At 34.6% G+C, this 20,415-nt stretch overlaps 1 protein-coding gene across 3 annotated transcripts; it reads right to left on the reverse strand.

The window, feature by feature from the left end:
- Positions 1-1,027: 1,027 nt before the first annotated feature.
- LOC119835690 (RING finger and SPRY domain-containing protein 1-like) lies at positions 1,028-20,415 on the reverse strand. 3 transcript variants are annotated; one of them, XM_038360666.1, is made up of 11 exons: positions 20,183-20,415; positions 19,683-19,771; positions 19,427-19,601; positions 16,503-16,683; positions 16,257-16,427; positions 15,135-15,339; positions 10,631-10,890; positions 9,995-10,209; positions 8,736-8,880; positions 6,594-6,709; positions 1,028-5,190 (listed from the first exon to the last, which is right to left on the reverse strand). In XM_038360666.1, coding segments are annotated over exons 2-11 (1,557 nt in total). In that variant the 5' UTR covers positions 19,684-19,771; positions 20,183-20,415; the 3' UTR covers positions 1,028-5,102. The 3 variants fall into 3 exon arrangements, with proteins under 3 accessions (XP_038216594.1, XP_038216593.1, XP_038216592.1); XM_038360665.1 differs by having other exon boundaries at positions 9,995-10,212; XM_038360664.1 differs by having other exon boundaries at positions 9,995-10,227.

Below are 20,415 nucleotides of genomic sequence, written 5' to 3' on the forward strand. Positions count from 1 at the left end.
CTTAAATGTAAAAAAATCTCAGTAACAAGTAATTTGAAATCTTTTGTTTAGTTAACTACCTGAATGGTCAACAGTCGTATTGAACATTTTCAATGAATTGACTGGCTGAAATGATTTAATCATATTACTACTAATATATTGATTTCTTACTTTAATATCTCCGACCAGATTGGTGATTATTGAGTCCTGAAATATTTCTATTGCTATTGAAAAATATAAGATAAATCGCAGATGCCAAGTTGAGCGATGAGAATCCACACAAAAGAAGTCCTAAGCGTTATAGTCCTTATTTTAAGAGTTATGGATAATCTTACAGAAGATGGATATCTATAAGCCCAAAATTATTCATGTTATGCTCAATTTCATACGAATACTTACTTACCACGCCTTACCGATTTCTTATCGAATAGTACACCACATTAGATAATAAGTAATTGAATTTATAGACACTTTGCGTCTAAAATTAGTAATCCTATTAAAGAAGAGCATTAATGATCAAACGCTGAAGGTGGAGCATAAGGATTCCATCCAGACCCCTCGTACATTTGAATATACGTAGCATATAGAATATAGGTAGAGGATATGGGGATGACGATAATTGTAATTAGAGTGAAATATCGGTATGTAGTGGTCCGCATCGGATTTAGCCGTGGTACGATTTTTCTCTCCATAAGAATCTTCCTTGGGCCTTAAAAAAATTTAAAAAATTACCGAAAGTGTCATAGCGATCTCGGGTTATTCGATTAAAACAACACTAAGCGATTCATTTATGTAAATATATCTTAATATATATAAATTATGGGTCACATTGTTCGTCCGCTTTGGACTTCTTAACTACTCAACCGACTTTTATCAAATCTGCACACTATGTGCAGTTTGATCCAAATTAGAAGATAGTGTAGTTTTTATTATGTCAATTAATGCAAATAACTACCCGCCTACAGCTAGTCTGTGTATATAGTTCTATGGATCTATTATGTATTTTTAGTTGAGTATTTTTTAAATACGCAATGAAAAGAAACACATATTATTTTTAATAATTCTTATATTGTGACTTCCAACAACAATTACAGTGATTACTTAAATATTTTTACATTTAGACAAAATATAACTTCATACAGAATAAATCAAATAATTGAGCGCAATTCAACAATAATACCACAAATCATTATATCTAAACGAAGACCTGTAATAAATTGCAAATGAATCATCATAAGAGAAAATCGTTGCAAAAATATCAGCCGTAATAATAAAACTCTGGATTGGACAGACTCCGTTTCGGTATCCTAAATATTAGAATAGATAATTTTATTCTGAAGTGCTTTACACATTTACAAAGTTGCGTTATGTATTATTCTTTACAGTACTCTAAAACTATTCCCTACGACGACTTTCCCCGATTCTATGTTACATTATAATAAAATACTATGAAAAAAATAAATGCTCCAACAGATATCTGAAAATACAAATGCACACTTACATGTTTGGTGTTGCATTATCTTTTACAAAAATAGATCTGGAAAGACGTCAGGCTTTCCCGTATAAATAATTAGACGTAATATTGTTTAGGCTGGGTGTGATAGGATCGATTCTCTTCGCACCAATCACACGAGTGCCGGCAAGGACGTTCTTCAGAAATGAGTATATTGTCAGGAAATTAGCCTATTTTCATATCCCGTGAATCGGTCGCTAACAATACGACGCAATTTATGGAAATCAATACACGTTGTGTAAATTGTAGACCGAGGTAATTTATTACATTTGTATACGTATAAGACAGAATCTATAACTATTGATAATTTTTTGTTACTAATTGTATATTTGATACTAGATAAATAAATGTAACTTTTTTTAACTTACGGTTTACTCAAAAAAAAAAAACGCGATTAAAAGTAAAGGAAGATGAATAAGATACTATATGTACGCACCTATTCACATTCGATGCTAAAGAAGCAATATATATATTTCGGCTAAATTTAGGAAAAATATTTTAATTTATACAAACTATAGAATATTAATTGATACTAACGCTTAGTCACAATAGATAATGATTATCCACTATTTACACCAATTATATCAATACACAACATTAATACACATATAATAAGATTTAACAGTATCATATAAGAAATTTGATTATTGTCTATTGAAAAATGAACATTACATATTGGAAGCAAAATCAATGAATACAAAGCTAAAGCGATCTTTTCTATGAAATAATAATAAAAAAACCTATCGTCTCTAAACTTAAATGACTAGTAATTTTTCAAAAGAAAAAATTATTTTACCTAAGTTCAATACGTATAATTTAAGAAATAAAGCCAGTAAGAGGTGTTCCCATATTCCAAAAAGAACGTAACGAAGCTAAACACTTTCAATATTCGCCCGATTCTACGATATATTTACACTCGCTTGAAATATTATACTTACAATTTAGCGTACTTCGTAGTTAGCGCACCATAATTAACGTTTCCGCGTAGAGATATTAAAAAAAAAAAATCTATAGCTAAAATTATGTTAAGTAATGCAAGTATCAAGGAAGTATATTATGGATTACGTTCAGTCGTTTTGCAATATCACTAATAAACACAAAAATAATAATTTCACATCACAAAAGTGAAATACGGATGTATTGTACGTTTTTAAATATCAGTAAAGGTATTCTAACAGTCTTGCGAGTTCAAATATATAATATTTAAATTAAAAACGGTTACTAATCATTCATGCGTGATAATGAATGTTAGTTTTTTTTTAATGTAACCCTTATATAGCATCACCCTCGCCAGAAACGATCTGTCTTTAAAAAAAATATATATATAAACAAAACTCACTCCTAACGTCGAAAACACCGGTTTAGTTACGTCAGCATGATTGCTACAGACACCACTTAGCTGTTATGCACAAGGCCAGCTTTATATAATTTAGAAACGAATTTCTCTTTCTTTTAAGTGGATGTTTTATATGAATTTCGGAAGGATGTTAATAGATCTTACTAATATGTATTTTATATGTGAATATTCGTATTTTAATGTACACAATAACTTAATTTGCTGCGAAAAGAGATGGACAGTCAAAAAGAGAGAAATTAGATAGATCTCATATTTAAATATACGAAGTCAGCTTCGTTATAACAAATTGTTTTTATGTGTTTGTCTACAAGTTATTATTCATTTATTATTGTTATATAATTGAGTTTTTCATATTTGTCATACAAAGAGACAACGCGACTTACACGTTAGTCATCTGAGAATAGAAGTTGAACCCAAACATAGAAAGTATTATTTAAAACAAATAATATTTGTTTAGGGATTTCCAATACTTTAGCCAGGTAATTACATTAAAGAAAATTGTTATAATATTGTCATAAATTAAGTTCGACAAACGATTTGAATTAATGAATAATTCAAATTTAAACATAATTTAAAATTAAATATAATACTTGCTTATTATTTGTTCATTCATCACATTTAAGTTACTTTACCATTTGACAATAAAGCTTCCCCACACCTGAATCGGACTAAATTTCAGTCGAAACAAATGATTAAAAAAAAAAAAAAAAAACAATACAACATGAAATACAAAACATGCTACGAAATCATAAATAGAATAAGTCGTATTTAACAATCAAACGTAATTTTTGACTACGTTATTGTATATTTAAGTAGACAATAGACATCTAATATTCAACTGACATTGACTAATGCCTGGTTTTAGTTTCCAATCGTTCGGAAATTCCCAACGTTACTCACCGACCAATTACAGACCGATTGAAAATTGAAATCGACCGTATATATAACCAAAGGATCTTAAAGTTACACTGTAAGATAAAATTATACATCGATCATCATTTAGACATCAAAATATGACATTCAAATATATTTGTCACGTAATAACTATATTAATACTTGAATATACCTATATTATACTATCTAAGCGTTGCGGGGATCACAAAAGTAATGGATAGAATCCTTTACGTAAAAAAAAAATAAAGAATCACCGGTAAGATAGAAATGTAAACAAATACAACTCATCAAAAAGATCTTAAAAACTGCTTAGAATAGTTAAAGCTGTCTTTGTGACATAAATTAAACAATAGTTTCAAATCGCCACCGCTCAGGGCGAGGGCTCGAGAGTTTATCGGTTATCATTAACATTACAACATTAAGATAATTGTAAATTACTGTAATTACACATAACACCTAGAGTATGTAGGATATGTAACAATAAATATACGTCTGAAAATATCGTTGCAAATAAGGAATTCATCAGTTTTCTTAATAATTAAAGCGAAGCTCGTTTTTTTATAACAGCAATTAATATAAAAAAAATGACGTAAACCAAAATGAAGTTGGTCTGCTTTTACATGTTTTTGCCACAATATTTGCCAATTATAACGTTCCACACAACTAACAAAGCAAAGGTATAGCTAATATATAAAGTATTGTCCATTGAGTTGAAACATTAACAACAACACATATATATGTAATATCATTAATGTTAATTTAATAAATTACGCTAATTATGTATGGATCAAATGGAGTCAGAGGGGCTGATAGCACAGTATCTCATTTTCAAGGCCGTCACTAGTACTACAGGCTTCAGAAATGAAATATGTCTCTCTATAGCTCTGTCCTGTGTAAGACTGTCTAAATTATAGATTTAAAAGTTACCTTGGTATTTAGGGCATATTTCCTCAATTTCCAAATTCTAATTTTGAAAATGAGTTTATTTTTTTTAAACTCGTCCAACGTCCCGGTCATTTAAATTAAGCAAATTGTGTGTGAAATTCGAATTTCGAAAACGAGCTATACATGCTCTGTAGCAACGGCCGTCGATGTTACGCGGCGCCGCGTATCGTCATGGATCTATTGATCCGCAGGAATGTTCTCGTTGGAGGCGATCGGCGACACGGAGACCAGCGAGGACCGCTCCGAGGAGTGATTGGAGGCGGAGAGCACGCGCTTGTAGTCGTGGCTTGTGTTGGACGCGCTGGTGACGTCGGCCAAGTAGTCCAGGTCGATCGCGATCTCTATGTCGTCCAGGTCGTCGACGTCGCCGAGGTCGAGGCTGCAGTGGGTGGGCGTGAAGTCGCTGTCCTCGTGTCAGATCTGCTCACGGCGCACGTTGAGGATCGGGCCGCGGCACATCGGGCACTCGCGCAGCATGGACGTGCAGACCGAGCAGAAGCCCCTGTTCGAAACAGATACAATATATCCTTCCTAAAAGTATTCATTCACGACCGATTCGCTGCGGCCCGCACCAGTAATGTACGGTCACAGAATAATAAGTTCAAGTACAGAAGCAGAACTTCTCGTAACCATTCATAGTAATAGCGGATCTCGAAAGTTAAATTCAGTTCGCAAAAGCGCACAGTGCCTCACAAGATATTCACCTAAGTATTGCGGTTCTCTTCTAACTCGTAACTCTGGGTCTATGTGGGGCAGAGTGACGTGACACTTATAGCGGTAGGATTGTAGGCTCGGTAATATTTCTATGATATTATACGCGAGCCTAGATAGTCAGTCACTGGACCATACTTATGATGCGTATGATTACTAGGTCATTTAGATAGATATAACAATGAATATTGTAGTCTCTCTTACTTACTTAAATATACTTGTAAACATCGTGATAATCTCAAATACTTGGCAAATACTCATTGAAATAAAAATAAGTTTTGACGTAGAAACTGTTTTTTTATTTAATTCACTAGTTTGGATTCATTTTATTATACACACATAATACACTAATTAGTAATAATTACAGGGAAATTTCAGTACTTGGGGTAGTACAGTAAGCAAAAAAAAAAATGTATTAGACTATTCCAAACCTAACTTTATATTTGAAGATAATATTATTATATAGCATTATAATATTATTGTTACGCAAGCGCGATTGTACTTATTAGTCTGTGGCAACCGACTGTCGAAGTGGCGACGGCGCCACGCGATTTCGTAGGCACTTAGCGGTGTAGGCCAAGGCCTAGTATGGTGCGGTCTACACAACAGACAAGCGCACCAGACTCAGACTCCGAGCCGCCCAGCTATACGCTAGCATCATCGCTAGATAACACGTCGCGTCGTGTTGTGCGTGTGACTAAACCGAAAAATGGTTCGGTGCGCCGTCCACACGATCGAATCGGTTCGAAACGAACTGCATCCGACGGTTTGACGTGCAAGCGCTCCGAAACAGCCGCACCGATATTTAAAGTACCCATAGACGATCGAACTTGGTTCAGGCCGGAGCACGATCATGTGATACACTATCTATCTGTCCCCATGTATGCTTGAAACGGTTAATGTTAGTGGCAGTCTTTTTAATATAAGATATTATGTACAGAGATATTGATAATTTAGGTTTCTTATGAAATAAAATAATTATGTATATTAAGTATATATGAACACTTTTTTTCGAAAAAAGAAAAATCAAAATTATGATTCCTTAAGACACTATGATTTATATTGAGTGCGAATTAATAGTATTTTCGAAATTCTAATGTCAATTCGGGGAAATTCAGATAAAAACGCCGATATTTCTGTACCATATTAACCAAAGGATACAAGGTCGATTTTTTTTAGTATATTACTGCATACCTATGTCCGCACGGTTCTAGCATGCAGCAGGCGGTGTCATCGAAGCAGAGCGTGCACGAGTCCTCCTTCACGCTCGAGTGCCTCATCTGCTCCAGGATCAGGCGTCGCGGCTTCACCTGCAATATAGTACAGTACAATACAGCTGTAACACTGATTTACATAAATAAAACCTAGAAAATACGCCTAAAAATGTCCTAGATTCTAGATTAATTCTTGTATGCGGAAGTCGAGCACGCTTCGGCACTTATTGGGTCAGCTCGCACCAGGGAAGTATCAATATCAATAGGCGTAAGGTCTGCAATTGACCTTACGCCTCTCTAAATATCTACGGGCGGTGATAGCGTTTACCTTCAGGTGACCCACCCGCCGTTGCCGACGATGATATACGAAATCTTAACAAAATTTGCTAATAGCAAGTATAAATCCTTACTTATACTTTATATTTATGCTTGTGTTCGTTTATTTTTCTTTAACATGGCAATGCAGTGTTTTTGTAACATGATTTCTGTGTTTGGAGATTGTTAGGAGGCTAGAGTGTGACATGGGCTTAGGATGAAGGTAGTTTTTACCGTGATTGTATATTTCATTATTTATTTGAGTAAATCGTGGAGAGCTTGCTCATAGCTATTATGCTGTATATATCTGTATTAGCTGTTAAAGCGGAAACATTGCAAAGTTAATCGGAAATTTCTAAAATCATTATATTTATTAGTGACGTGTTTCTATAAATTTAGTTGTTATAAACGTGTATGTTCGTAACAACTGCTGGTAATTTGCATTTAAACATTAGTAGTGCAATCATTTTATTTCTCACGGAGTTATAACATCTAACACCAAGACTGTATAATTTTCTATCAATGGAAGTGGATAATATGTCGCGGGAATTACATTTGAACTATCAATTGGGTGCCTCTATTCTAGTGCGATAATAGCTGAGAAATCGGAACGCAAGAACATGTGTCGCTTCAACCCCACGTTTAGAATACTTAGGTAATTACAGCGAGACTGCACGGAGTGCAATTTGTGTCAAATTAAGTATTCAATTTTGAAAGCTTTGTTTTTGTAATATAATATGCATATGTAATTGTAGTTAAAATTATGGCCAGTACTATTAAATAGGGAACACTAACACCCGCATGAAAGACATCAGCGAAAGAATATATAATAGAATGCACAGTAGAAATACAATGCAATATAGTAGTGTAAATATATAGCCTATTTATATTTTAGTCCTTCTCTTATTTCGACTTGTACTTCGTAATATATATATTGTGCTCCCTTGAACTCTCGCTTATCCAGGTTTGACTGTATCAATCTCATTCTCGCTCATAGAGGTTTCTCACTTACCCGAGTTTCTCACTAATGCATAATATATATATATTATTTTTAATGAAAGCAAAACAAAAATTTATGTACTGTGTAATTGAATTTTATTTAGAAATGAGAATGTAACTGCTAACTATTTTATTTTATTTAAAACTTACATATATTTAAAAATTTCCTTGACAACTAATTACTATAAACTGAGTAAATCCGACTTACATGACAGTACACAAGCACATGTGTCCATTCGAAAAGAATGCGATAAAATGACAATGTTATTTAGTTCCACGAAATAGAATAGGAACAATATTGACGAGAAAACAATACAAAATAATGGTAGAAAGTTTCACGAAAGCTAAGAATGGGTCATAAAATAGCAGATGTTAAATTTTTCATTTGTTTTGTCATATATTCCTCCTGAATAATATAAATAAATAAAGCTCGACTGTCGCTTATAGAGGTCTAGATAAGTAGCAGTCTCACTTACGGAGGTCCGTGAGGGAGAATCGACTTTCTCTTACAGAGGTTTCTGTTTCCCGCTAATAGAGGTTTTGGGAGCTTAAAATGACGGGTCCTGGCTATTACTCTCACTTATAGAGTTTTTTCACTTATCCAGCTCTCACTTACCCAGGTTTGGCTGTATATATAGTGTTGGACTTCCGCGCAATTTATATTTGTGAAATACGTACGTACGATTCTATGTAAACTACGACTTTTGGCAGCCATTTTGTGTAGCACTTTAAAATCGCGGTGGCGTAATACGTATTTTATTGTAACTAGCTGGCTCATATTAATTTTTTATTAATGTATTTAGATTACCATCTTTTCTTCTTCAGTGAGGTTCCCGAAATCGTTGAAAGCGCCGAAGAGTCGATCGCACGGCGGGTACTTGAACGGGTCCTTGCCGAAGTTAAATCGGCACTGCTGATAGGCCATGAAGCTGGCCGCCGCGAAGAAGCCATATCTGAAGATAATTATGTCCAATTTAGGATTTGCATCATAATAAGGAAGGCGTTACTTGGCACTTGTAACTGGCTTATAGATTTAATGTGCGTCGAATACGCTTCGGCACGAATTGTACCAATTCGCATCGGGAAAGTGCCACACCTCCACAGAGGATCGACGTGAAATAGTAGGATGCTACTGTGTTTCGCTCGGTGAGTGGGGAAGGCGAAGCCCCATCTACTCCATTCCTTTATTCCGTAATAAATTCTTTTCTTATCCTTTGAAAGTGGGCAATGCATTTTTGATTGTACATTTATGATTGCTTTCGATCAGGCGAACCATATACGAACTATAATCGTACTAATATTATAAATGCGAAAGTTTATAAGGCTGTGTGTGTGTTCTTTCACGCAAAAACTACTGAACCAATTGCAATGAAATTTGGTACGCAGACAGCTGGAAAACTGGACATATAGGTAACTTTTTATCGCGATATTCCTACGGGATACGCGCTTACGCGGATGCAACCGCGGGGCGCAGCTAGTCTAATATAAATGAGGTAATGCGAATCTTCAGGGAAAAAATAACTATAAAAAAGGGATAAAATATTGTTCTCTTCAGATGTTTACGGATTAACATACAAACAGGTACATATGGGCAACGTCCCTATATTGGTTAAAAGATGCAATGGCTAGCAATTATTTAAAAATATTTTATTTGTCTTGTTTCGTATTTTATTTCATTTCGTTCTTTATGTCGATTTTACAAATTCATTGTTTCAAAAATTGATTATTAAACAGAATCTGTGTACACAACCTATAAGGTCTAACCTAACAAACAATAACCCATAAACAAATGATTATCAGAACTACAATTCCTATTGTTATGTTGTTTATCGTTTCCGAGTTCCAAACAACTGACATATTATTATTATTACCTAGATGGAATTATTATGACACATTTGGTGAAAATTTTTAGTCTAATAAATTAAATCCTTGAATTGACATAATTACTTTCGAGTATTAAACCTGCTTCAATGATATTATATATAAGTCAGAAGTTATAAAAATCTCCTGTAAGCAATATTCAAACTTGTTCAAAATTTCTAGAAAACTTTATGATAAAAAACTCACCTAGTGGCATCAAAGATATCATTGTAGGGCGGCAAACGCTTCCCATTGATGGAGAAGATCACCTCCTTGGCGGCCAGGTCTATGAGGCAGCCCAGGATATCGCCCGGTTTCCATGTCTCCACGTTGTTTATGGCCGTGGGCTTGGCGTTGTACCACACCAGCTTGCGGCAACCATCGTACGCTATCGAGTAGAGATCGTCACCGATGCCGAAGCCCTCCTGAAACAATGCATACTACTAGGCACTGTGATTGTACTGTTTACAGGATGCAAGGCGTGCGTGCATACACCCTACAAACAGTAGCTGAATTCAACATTACAAATATTGTTTAATCTAGCCTATTTATCTATGTGTGATGCTACAGATTACATAATTGATACTACTGCACTGATATATAAAAACTATAATAACTATACTGGATGGACTTTAAAAGTTATATCGAAACTATTACGAATAGCAAAGCTCTCTCAAGGAGGTCTATTATACAGCCTTCATCGATAGATGGATTGTTCAACACACAACTATTTTTTCAATACAAACCAATACTTTATAAAATTAATGCGTTAGTGCAAGCATAAAAACAAACTCGCAATTTTTTGATGTTAGTATAGACATTGGTAAAGACGATAATACTTACATCGCTCAAAAAGTGGCTGTTCTTAGTGGCCCATCCAATTTGCATCACGCCGGATGTCACCACAGTGGCTTCGTAATACCAACACCCGTCGTCCACCTGGAAGGTGCATCGAACACTCTCGAAGGAATACGAGTCGCATCTAGCTTCTAGGCCAGTGGGCGAGATCTGGAGGTATTCGCTGACATCCTGGCAGTTCAGTATGGCGTTGATGCCGGTCATGTCAGCTTCTTCATAGGACAGCTTCCTGCCCTCGACCATAACTAGAATTTTGTGTTGATTTGGGTTAAAGGATTAGATTAAAACAACAGAATGGATGGATAAATTACTTTATTATATTAAATAACTTAATAAATATTAAATAACTTTGATCGTTAATAACATGTGGATATACAATCAGTTATAAAATAACTTCTCCAAAAGTTCACCCAGGGTATACCCAGTGTTTGGATTGTTTGTTAATGCGACTTTAATTGATGAGAATAAGGTTGAATTAATTTCGGTTTATATATATGAATTAATATGTTTTATGTTTTTTTATGAATGTATTTTATTTTACTAAGCCTTTAAAATTAATTGCATTTGGTAAGCTTGATTTTGAGTTGAAATTCTTTCGACTAGAGTTTTGAGTTAGGTTTGATGCGGGTATGTATCTAGCTGTTTTTAGTGATCAATACATGAGAAATAGTCATAGTTAGAAAGGTCTAAAGAAGAGGTCTCTAATCATGTATTATTATAGAATAGTTTCTACTATTGTAACCTGTACAAACTATTGTATTGTGTGCCTAAATAAGTAATATACACGTATATATCTTTAGAAGATATATACGTGAAGTGCCCATCGCTATATTCGCTATTTATATATCAAATATATTCATATCCTTAGAAGCTGAATATATTTGAATATATCCTTAGAAGCTTCCAATTGGCGACCCATGAGAAATTATTATTTTCAAAAGGCCTAGACGTGATGTCTATGATAAATGAGATATTGCGATTAACTGTTTTTTTTGTTTTGTTTTCTAGTTTAATTAACATAGTTCCTCTTTCATATTTAATTATATTATTGTATTGTATCTGCAACGATTAGATTGGACTATGTTTACAGCTGATCACGCTGAGCACGAAAAACAACGTGTTGCACATGAATTTGAATCTCTCTCTACAAATTTGACGTTGTTATATTTAAAAGTTTCTCCTTATTTATTTTAATTAAAACAATATCAAAAATCACATAACCGATACTTTTTATTTTTTCAAATTATTAAAGGTATCTTTTTGAATTTAAAAATCATCCCGTTCTCAAATGTACGGAAGAATACAATTACTCGTGTGGCTAATCTAGATTTACGATAAAAAAAAAATGGATTTGGATTACCAAGCCAAGTTTTATAAATTTTGCGAACCAAGTCTTTCTGAGTGCCTATATTTGACTCTATTCTTATGACTTTTACGCACCATGATAGTGAGATTAAAATCAAAAACAGGGACTTGGACAAATCACAAAAAATTCAAATTACATTACAGTAAGGAAAATTTTTATTCTACCGTATGAATGACGTCATCGCATCATTGCTCGTTTATATATATTTTTAATATACGATCGTAAAAAAAGTTTTCTGTGATAACAAGGAATAAATGGTAAAATCTTTTCTGTTATGGTCTTATAAAAAAATTAAATGTTGTCAATTGGCATGAGTACGAAAAACTATTCCACGTCTATTTTTTATGCTGTCCTTTTCATATTACCTTATCTATACTAATATTATGAAGAGGGAACTTTCGTAAATTCGTGTTTGTTTGTTTCGTGTTTGTTGCTCTTTCACGCAAAATCTACTAAACCGATTGCAATGAAATTTGGTACGTAGACAGCTGGACAACTGGAATAACATATAGGCAACTTTGTATCTAGATATTCCTACGGGATACGCACTTACGCGGGTGAAACCGCAGGGCGCAGCTAGTCCCTACTAATATTATAAATGCGAAAGTAACTCTGTCTGTCTGTCTGTCTGTTACGCTTTCACGCCTAAACCATTGAACCAATTATTTTCCAATTTGGTATGAAGTTAGAACTGATCTTGGGAAAGGACATGGGATAATTTTTATCGCGAAAAAAATGGAAGAAGGAGTTGAAATAGGAAGATGAAAGCGATATAACCGAATTTCACGCGGACGAAGCCGCGGGCGGAAAGCTAGTAGGCTATAAATGTACCACAGGTGAACAGCTACAATTAAATAATTTTTGAACTAGCAGTACTAACTACGATACCATGCGATATAACCAATATTAACTACGATATACGGTTGCAACAACAAATAATATGCCATAGGAAATGGATGAATGATAATTAATTATTATCAGTCTATATGACACTAGCCATGCCCCGCGGTTTCACCCACGTTGAATACCTATAGCCTTCCTAAATAAATGGACTATTCAACACGAAAATATTTTTTCACTTGTATCAAAAGGCGTTTCATACTGTGTCGACTAGAATCCTTATTGCTAAGTTGCAAAATATTGGCGTTTGAGGAGTACCCTTGAAATGGTTCCAGGACTACCTTAGTGATAGATCCCACTCTGTTAAAGTAGATGGCCACGTAAGCAGTGAAGCTCCCAGTACGATCGCGCCAATTTTATTTCTGATTTACGGTAACCCTCTGTGCATGATGCAGATACCACATGCCATGTTCGCTCCACCATACAAACTGGCGTGACGTCAAAATAGCTACAGAGGCAGGCTTATCAATGACTTCTTAGTGGCTTGAAGACAACCTCCTCTCGCTTAACACCAGAAAATCCAACTTCATCACAACATTCAACTTTCACAGAAACAAAAACCAGCCTACCTAATAATGATTTCAAAATAAAACAACATACCCATCCTTGTAAGAGACATGACCTTGACATCAGCAACTGTGATTGTTTAAATTTAAGGAGGCACACTTGCTTAGTGTACGTAGTAGTGTAGTGCAAATTATATGTATTGAATCTTCTGCAGAGATACCACTCCAATATTGTACCCGCCCTCGAAGTAGTGAACAAACGGACTGACAGATGCCCAATACCCGCAATAAAAAAATCATATAGCGTAATTGCTCCTCGTATTAACAACAAGTGAACGAACAAAAATAAAGTAAAAAAGCTCAATAGGATCGCTTTCAAAAAAATGGTATTAGCGTGGTTCGACAAACATGATTACGGTAGCTTGGAAAATCTCATAATCTCACCAGTTTCATAAATCAATTATATGCTGAAGATTTTTACCTATAAGTATACACAATGAGCAGGGAAGGGACTGGCTCTCTTAGCACAGGTTATACCTAGAAGAGGGCCAGAGCCTCTCAATCAATATGTACAACTATTAAGGTGAAATAAAGATTTATTTATTTATTTATCACCCACTGCTATGAGACTTTGTAAGGTAGATATGTTATTATTTAACATGTTATATCCAGTTGAAGAAATTCGATTACTGTGGCAGGATCACGGGTGGCCGAGAGGCTAGGCGTTGCTACGGTTAGGCAAGAAACGCAGGTTCGAATCCTGCCTCGTGATGAATTTTTTCTATTCTTTCAAAATTTCTCATGTTATATCCAGTTTAATACGTGTGAATAACCACTTTCAAAGAACCTTTATAGGGGACCACCCCACTAGCTATATATACCAGTGCCTAGTCAGTATTAAGTGGTAGCTTATTGGCAATATAATTTTCACCATGTGATTCAATTTTCAAACGAATCGAAGACGCGATGAATGCCTTATCAGAACCAATCATAGTTCTAATGAGATAGATATAGCATGTGACCTTTATCCAGCCCACACATATTCGAGAGGAAACCTATGCAATCTGTTATTGATTCCCTGCTATATTTGCAGATTCGTTGAAGCGAGCTCCAATAGCCCACGCAAAGTTTACACTCGGGTTTGTAATATCAGTTCATCAAAGCCCCATACATCGCTGACATCATTTGCATAGTAAACTACGCTGCATTCAACAAATTGTGCTTATATGTGAGCGGACAATTTGATTCCGTAATCAGATTCATTATGCTCATTACAAACTGCAATCACGGCATTTGTTCGCTCATATTATTTAAAAATCAGTACTGATTGATCAAAGAGTCCATACCTCGATAATTTCTTGGAAAATATAATAATATTGAGCGTTTTGAAAAGCTCACTTTTATTAAGCAAAGGTAATTTATAAAAGTATGTTTTCATCAATTTCGCATTTGCAAGAAATGCTTCACTTAATTAAATTTATACTTCGATGGAATTCTATGTAATAGCTTTTGAAATGTGATTTATAGAAAGAAATTGAACGTAATTACGTCTTTTAATTTGCGTCTATGTAATATCGGATTGGTTACGACTGTGAGGTAGGTACTAAGTTATACACAAATCAGCAATAATTAGCTTACGGAGCGGTTTCTGAACTATTTAATAATTCTTCGGACTTGATAAAATATCTGAAAACAGAAAATGCCAAAATTTACTTACACAGGTTGTCCAAGGTCCAACCGGCAACGAAGCCCACCTGCCTCCGTATAAAATCATCATCGTTCGCCAACTTCTCCAAGCGCAGCAAAGGGTTATCCTTGTGTGCGAATTTGTGCTTGATGACGAGTTTGTTCTCCATTGTATGAGCTAATTTCTCCAGAGCGATCATAGCGAAGAGGCAGAGGCACGGATTCCGAAAGTCGACCTATCGCAAATATTTTCTTATGTTATAAATATACATTTTTATGTCATAGTCGGCAAAGGAGCTAGTGGGTCGCCTGATGGTAAGCGCTACCACCGCCCATTAACATTTGAAGATTATTATATTACATTGGTGTGGTCGATCAAAAGCGGAGCTGAAATAATTATGTCAGAAGCCTAGAAACGAGAAACAATTTCACATGCAGTCAAAATTCAGCTTCCGCGCTTTCTTTATGTGGGATCACTCCCATCCTGGCCCGCTGCTGCACAATTCGGCCAGCTCGCGCCGGAGAAAGAAGCACCCTCACAGAAAACCGGCGTGAAATAGTAGCATGTTTTGTATGCTGAATGCCCTCCCCCTTCCCTGTCCATTCCTTCTTTCAAGTCGTCATCTTGTCCTTATCCCTTTCCCGTTAAAAGCGGGTAGCGCATTCGCAGAGGTCCTACCTCTACGATTGTTCATGACGGTGGTGATCGCTTACCATCAGGCGCACCACCAGCTCACCGATTATCGTATAAAAACCTTTAGTTTTTATTATTAATTTAGGAAATTTAAGTTAGAAAGTTGTATATATATGCCTCTGTAGCGAGAGAATTTCGCTTACGCGATTCAGAAATATGTAGCTACAATGTCAAAGGTAAAGTCAAGGTTTGCTCGTGTTGTAGAATAAGCGGTTTCTATTCGCGCTGTGTCAGGGCGAAGGTTATTATCAATGTCGTTATGTCTTTGGGTCGTTCGTCAGTGTCAGGTCAATATCAGTGGAGTAAGTGCAATATCATACAAAACATATTAAAGAGCATGTTATGTTCGAATAAACGGAATTTCTATTGATGATTTTTCAACAATGCTATTTACACCTATAAATTGTTTCATGAACTCCTAAGAAAGAAAATTCTCTGTATAAAAAAAAGAATACTTACAATGTAGGTGTACAGGTAGTCTAGAGCTTTATGCGTGAGCATAGCAATGCTATTAGGCCCAACCAGCTTTTCGGCAAGGCAGCCGATCACGACGCATATGTTGCGATCAACCCTTATATTCGGAGTCTCCAGCCGTGCCCTCTCAGTCGATAAATTGAAAATCTCCGTCAACTAGGAAAAATATAATTATACCAACAGAATTACATTTAATACTAGATCTTTATTGGTTTGAAATATATTTCTTACTTTAACTACAGCCTCTTTGGAGGGCAGGGGACATGCATCGAGCAGTATTGAGATGGCGGTTGGCCCGAAGGGATTCTCGATGGGGATGACGTGCACCATCGATGATATCATCTGAATCCATCCTTCTTCTTTGTCAGCTATGAGGTGCAGCTTCACGAGCGATACCGGAGAATCTTCATCACTACACACATGGAAGTATGAAATCGTAAACAGTTTGGACTATTTGAAATTATGAATTATAGTCAACCTCATCAACAAAAAAAGAAGTTTATTATAGAAGTTAGTTGCCGCATCGAACCTCATAACGCTTAACGTTCGCAATAGCTCTTCTTAAATTCAACACAAATACTATAAGATTAAATTAGCTCTACTTTGGCTATAGACAAATAAAACTATAAGTCTCATTAGGATTCACTGCAAAGTTAAATGGTAATTTAATTCAACAAGTAGATTCGAAAAATCTTCTCACCTAATGAAATAAATCATGTAAAGAAGTAAAAGGTGTATTTTTATCATGGAATTTACAAAGGGATGGGATAGTGTGGCTATAAATCATTCGGAATAAATGCTTTTCCCATCCTTAACAACTCGCAATCATACTCTCTCTCAAGAGAAACCTCCAGAGACACGATTTCTTTTAAATATAAAAACTGCGATCGCAAACTTATTTCTTGAATACCAGAAACGTAAACACTGGAACTTTTTTTAGTTATTCCGTCTTAAACGGCTTAAATAGATTTTTCCTTTTTCGTGCAATTTCCTGAGAAATTGTGAAATTCATTCCATCCATTATTTTCAATCCTACTATGAAGTAAGATTCCAGTTACCAACAACAAGATATTTCATTCAAACATTTACTTCATTTAAAGTCCTATTTAAGACTTTGTATTGTGGTAAAACTGTTTGAAATTGAATTAAGTACTTACTGATTTTATTTTGATGGTTAGGCACTTTTCATAAGGGAGGTGAATTGATGAATATCACATACTTTTACAGACTATCAAATCTAAACTATATATTCTACGTGCTTGAACTAGGAATTGTTGTATAGGTACAATTTATAGTAAATTGTATAGTAGATATTCGACTCGGCCGGGTAATCATTTTTTGTAGTATTTAAAAATTTTAATAACGTTAAAATTCGTTCAGTCATTCTTAAGTTATAAGTTGTGTAACTGTCTATAGTGGGATTAAACGAGCTAGCTAGGATTCATGAAAGAAATCCACAGCAAAACTCAGTAATGCAGGAAATTAAAAGAATGTATACCTCAACGTTCTGTTTTCTAAATGCTTAAAAAATTAAAGCAATTACCATGTTATTAATCCCTAAAAGGAACACGTGAAGGTTGTAGCTATCAAATTAATCTATAAATTTTTCCATAATTATCTGTAAAACTCTAAAGCGTATCACTATTTTTCATTAATATCATTATGCCCTGCAAACACTGCTAATGCAAATTGAATGGATTGTTAAGCTTGCTGCAATATATGCTTAATCCTTCATAACAATTGCCGTTTCAGGTGGATTAAGAAATGCTTTTATCGTTGATTCCTTCTTATGAATTTTTCATAAGCTGATGAAATGCATGTTGATCCAATAAAATGGGATTTTACAAACTGTTGAAACACTTTAATCTTATCTGCTATAGTACAATGTGATATGAAGTGGTATTAATTGCATTTTACTTGATTATGCAGTGACCCAATTGCATGACTAAATTGTAAAACCACATTTTGTTTGAGAGTTATGATTATCAGTAATGGCATAATGGTCTTGATCTTCTGAGACTTCATCCTCAAGTGATAAATCTTCAAATGATGATCTTATTGTTTAATTATTCTTCTTATGATCTGTATCTTCTTATATTCTGTTATATTGTAGTCTGCATATACAAAGACTCAAATCATCACTTATTGCTGATAGTTAAATGTGCTTTTTCGCTCATAAAGTGATATTCAAATCCTGATAATGAAATTGTTCAGATCATTGATTAATTTATGGGCGAGGCTATATTATGCGTATCTTTTGGCGCAATGTACTATATCAGTTAACTCATGTGGATTCTTTTCTTAGAATAAAAACTAATATAATATCGGCAATATCTAGCAATGATGGAAAATATATGCTAAAGAGCTTTTTCAGTTTGTTGACGTACCATTCAGAAAATATGATATTATGCTATATTTATTTGTTTTAGCATAATTTTCATATCTAAATCATTAGTTAACCCTAGTTAACATGAAATAGCAGCATAAAAACTTTGTCATCACTTCTTATTTCATTGAAGAAACAAACTGTGTTATACTCAATTGAATTATGTGTACCTAGCACAAACATACAAACGACGCAAAATTTTGCAAATTTCCAGTTAAGTTCTTTTGGACTTAGAATATTAAACATTTTGATACAATCTGAATTTCGATAGTAGCTGCAAGAATTTGTATGAAACTTAGTACAAAAAAGCATTTGAGAGCGACAAATCTATCTAAGTGGGATTCATTTAACAGCATAAATATATGCCAGTTAGGCTTGGTCATCTATTTAATAAAATGTTTAAGAAACACAATTGTGAAATGTCACTGCCGCTAGTTATTTCCGTAAAAATTTTCGCTTTTGCTCACAGAAAGATATAAATGCAATGCTGGTAGTGGAAAATTCGCAAAACATAAAGTAAAACAAAATTTGAAATCTACCCAATATTGAGTTATACAAATTAAAATTTTAACACACATTGAATTGTAATGCTCGGTCAATTCTTCAAGAATTATTCGATCCTATCACATAATAATCAATAACTTTGTTTGAATATACAACATAAAATCCAATTTTTGCTGAAATAGAATTTGATAAAAAGAATGTTTCCAATGAAATTCACCTAGCACTTGCAAATTTTATATAAGAAAATAAAAAAAAAATCACTCACTTGTCCACTCTGGAAGCTGCTATTTTTAGCATTTCCAGCACCAGCTGATCCACAACATGAGCGTCTACTTTGGCTGTCCTCTGCCGATGTTCAGAATGTGTTGAACTATGTGCTGAGGAGGGCGCTGCATACACAAAGACGTCCGGAGCCCGGCTCTTGCAGCAGCAATCACCCACTATTAAACATGTCAAATGAATGCTGGACCAATCCCAAAGGAATATCTACTAAACACATCAAACTTCAAAGTGCTACTTACTCCTGAGATGTTTGCTCCTTATTATTAAAGATTGTGAAATTTCATTTATTGAATCACATTATTCACCAACTGCTGTCCCAGATGGCTATCTATAAGACAAGAATAACAGGTGGGTAATGAAAAATAAATAAGCACTGAACTTCAGAATCAAGTCCAGATAATTAATGTAATTTTTCTGAGCTCAAAAAGGGAAGAGGTCTTGCACTGGCGAAAATTCGGAATGCACTGAGAGCGAGAGCGGTGACGCGGTAAGGATGTGATTGATTAATTGATTTGATGCTATCCCAGGTAAATTTGCCTCCACTGAACATGCGTCGAATGCACTTTTACCATAGAGTATATAATACATAATGATATTCAGTGTTACACTTGCTCTCGCATGAAATGTTGTTTACGCATCCTAATAACACCTTATAATGCCAAAAATATTTCAAAATACATCGTTCACTTCGCAATTAACGTTTGTTATTGTTTTATAAATATACTATATAGATACATACCGTAACTCTTTTCATTTTTTATCAAGATGATCACAAACACAATGAAAACTGCCTATTATTATTTTGATTCAATGTAATAAAATCTATAACTTTAATGTCTGTATCATTGAGTTATATTTCACTTCGTGTGAATGGAAATAACAATTTTTTCATGAGGAAGAAATCAAACTCCACTGTTCACATAAAATTAAAAACATAGACAGGATTTGTGATTTCGAGCTTATAAACGGAAC

Source organism: Zerene cesonia, chromosome Z (assembly GCF_012273895.1).
Source record: "Zerene cesonia ecotype Mississippi chromosome Z, Zerene_cesonia_1.1, whole genome shotgun sequence".
Classification (NCBI taxonomy): domain Eukaryota; kingdom Metazoa; phylum Arthropoda; class Insecta; order Lepidoptera; family Pieridae; genus Zerene; species Zerene cesonia.

Bases quoted from the DNA above. Each gene is read 5' to 3' on its own strand.
- LOC119835690 (XM_038360664.1), bottom strand. The intron at 6,710-8,735 runs GTAATCTAAATA...ACTATATTGCAG, and splicing joins TCACTGAAGAAGAAAAGATG to GTGAAGCCGCGACGCCTGAT. The intron at 5,191-6,593 runs GTATGCAGTAAT...TGTTTCGAACAG, and splicing joins CTAGAACCGTGCGGACATAG to GGGCTTCTGCTCGGTCTGCA.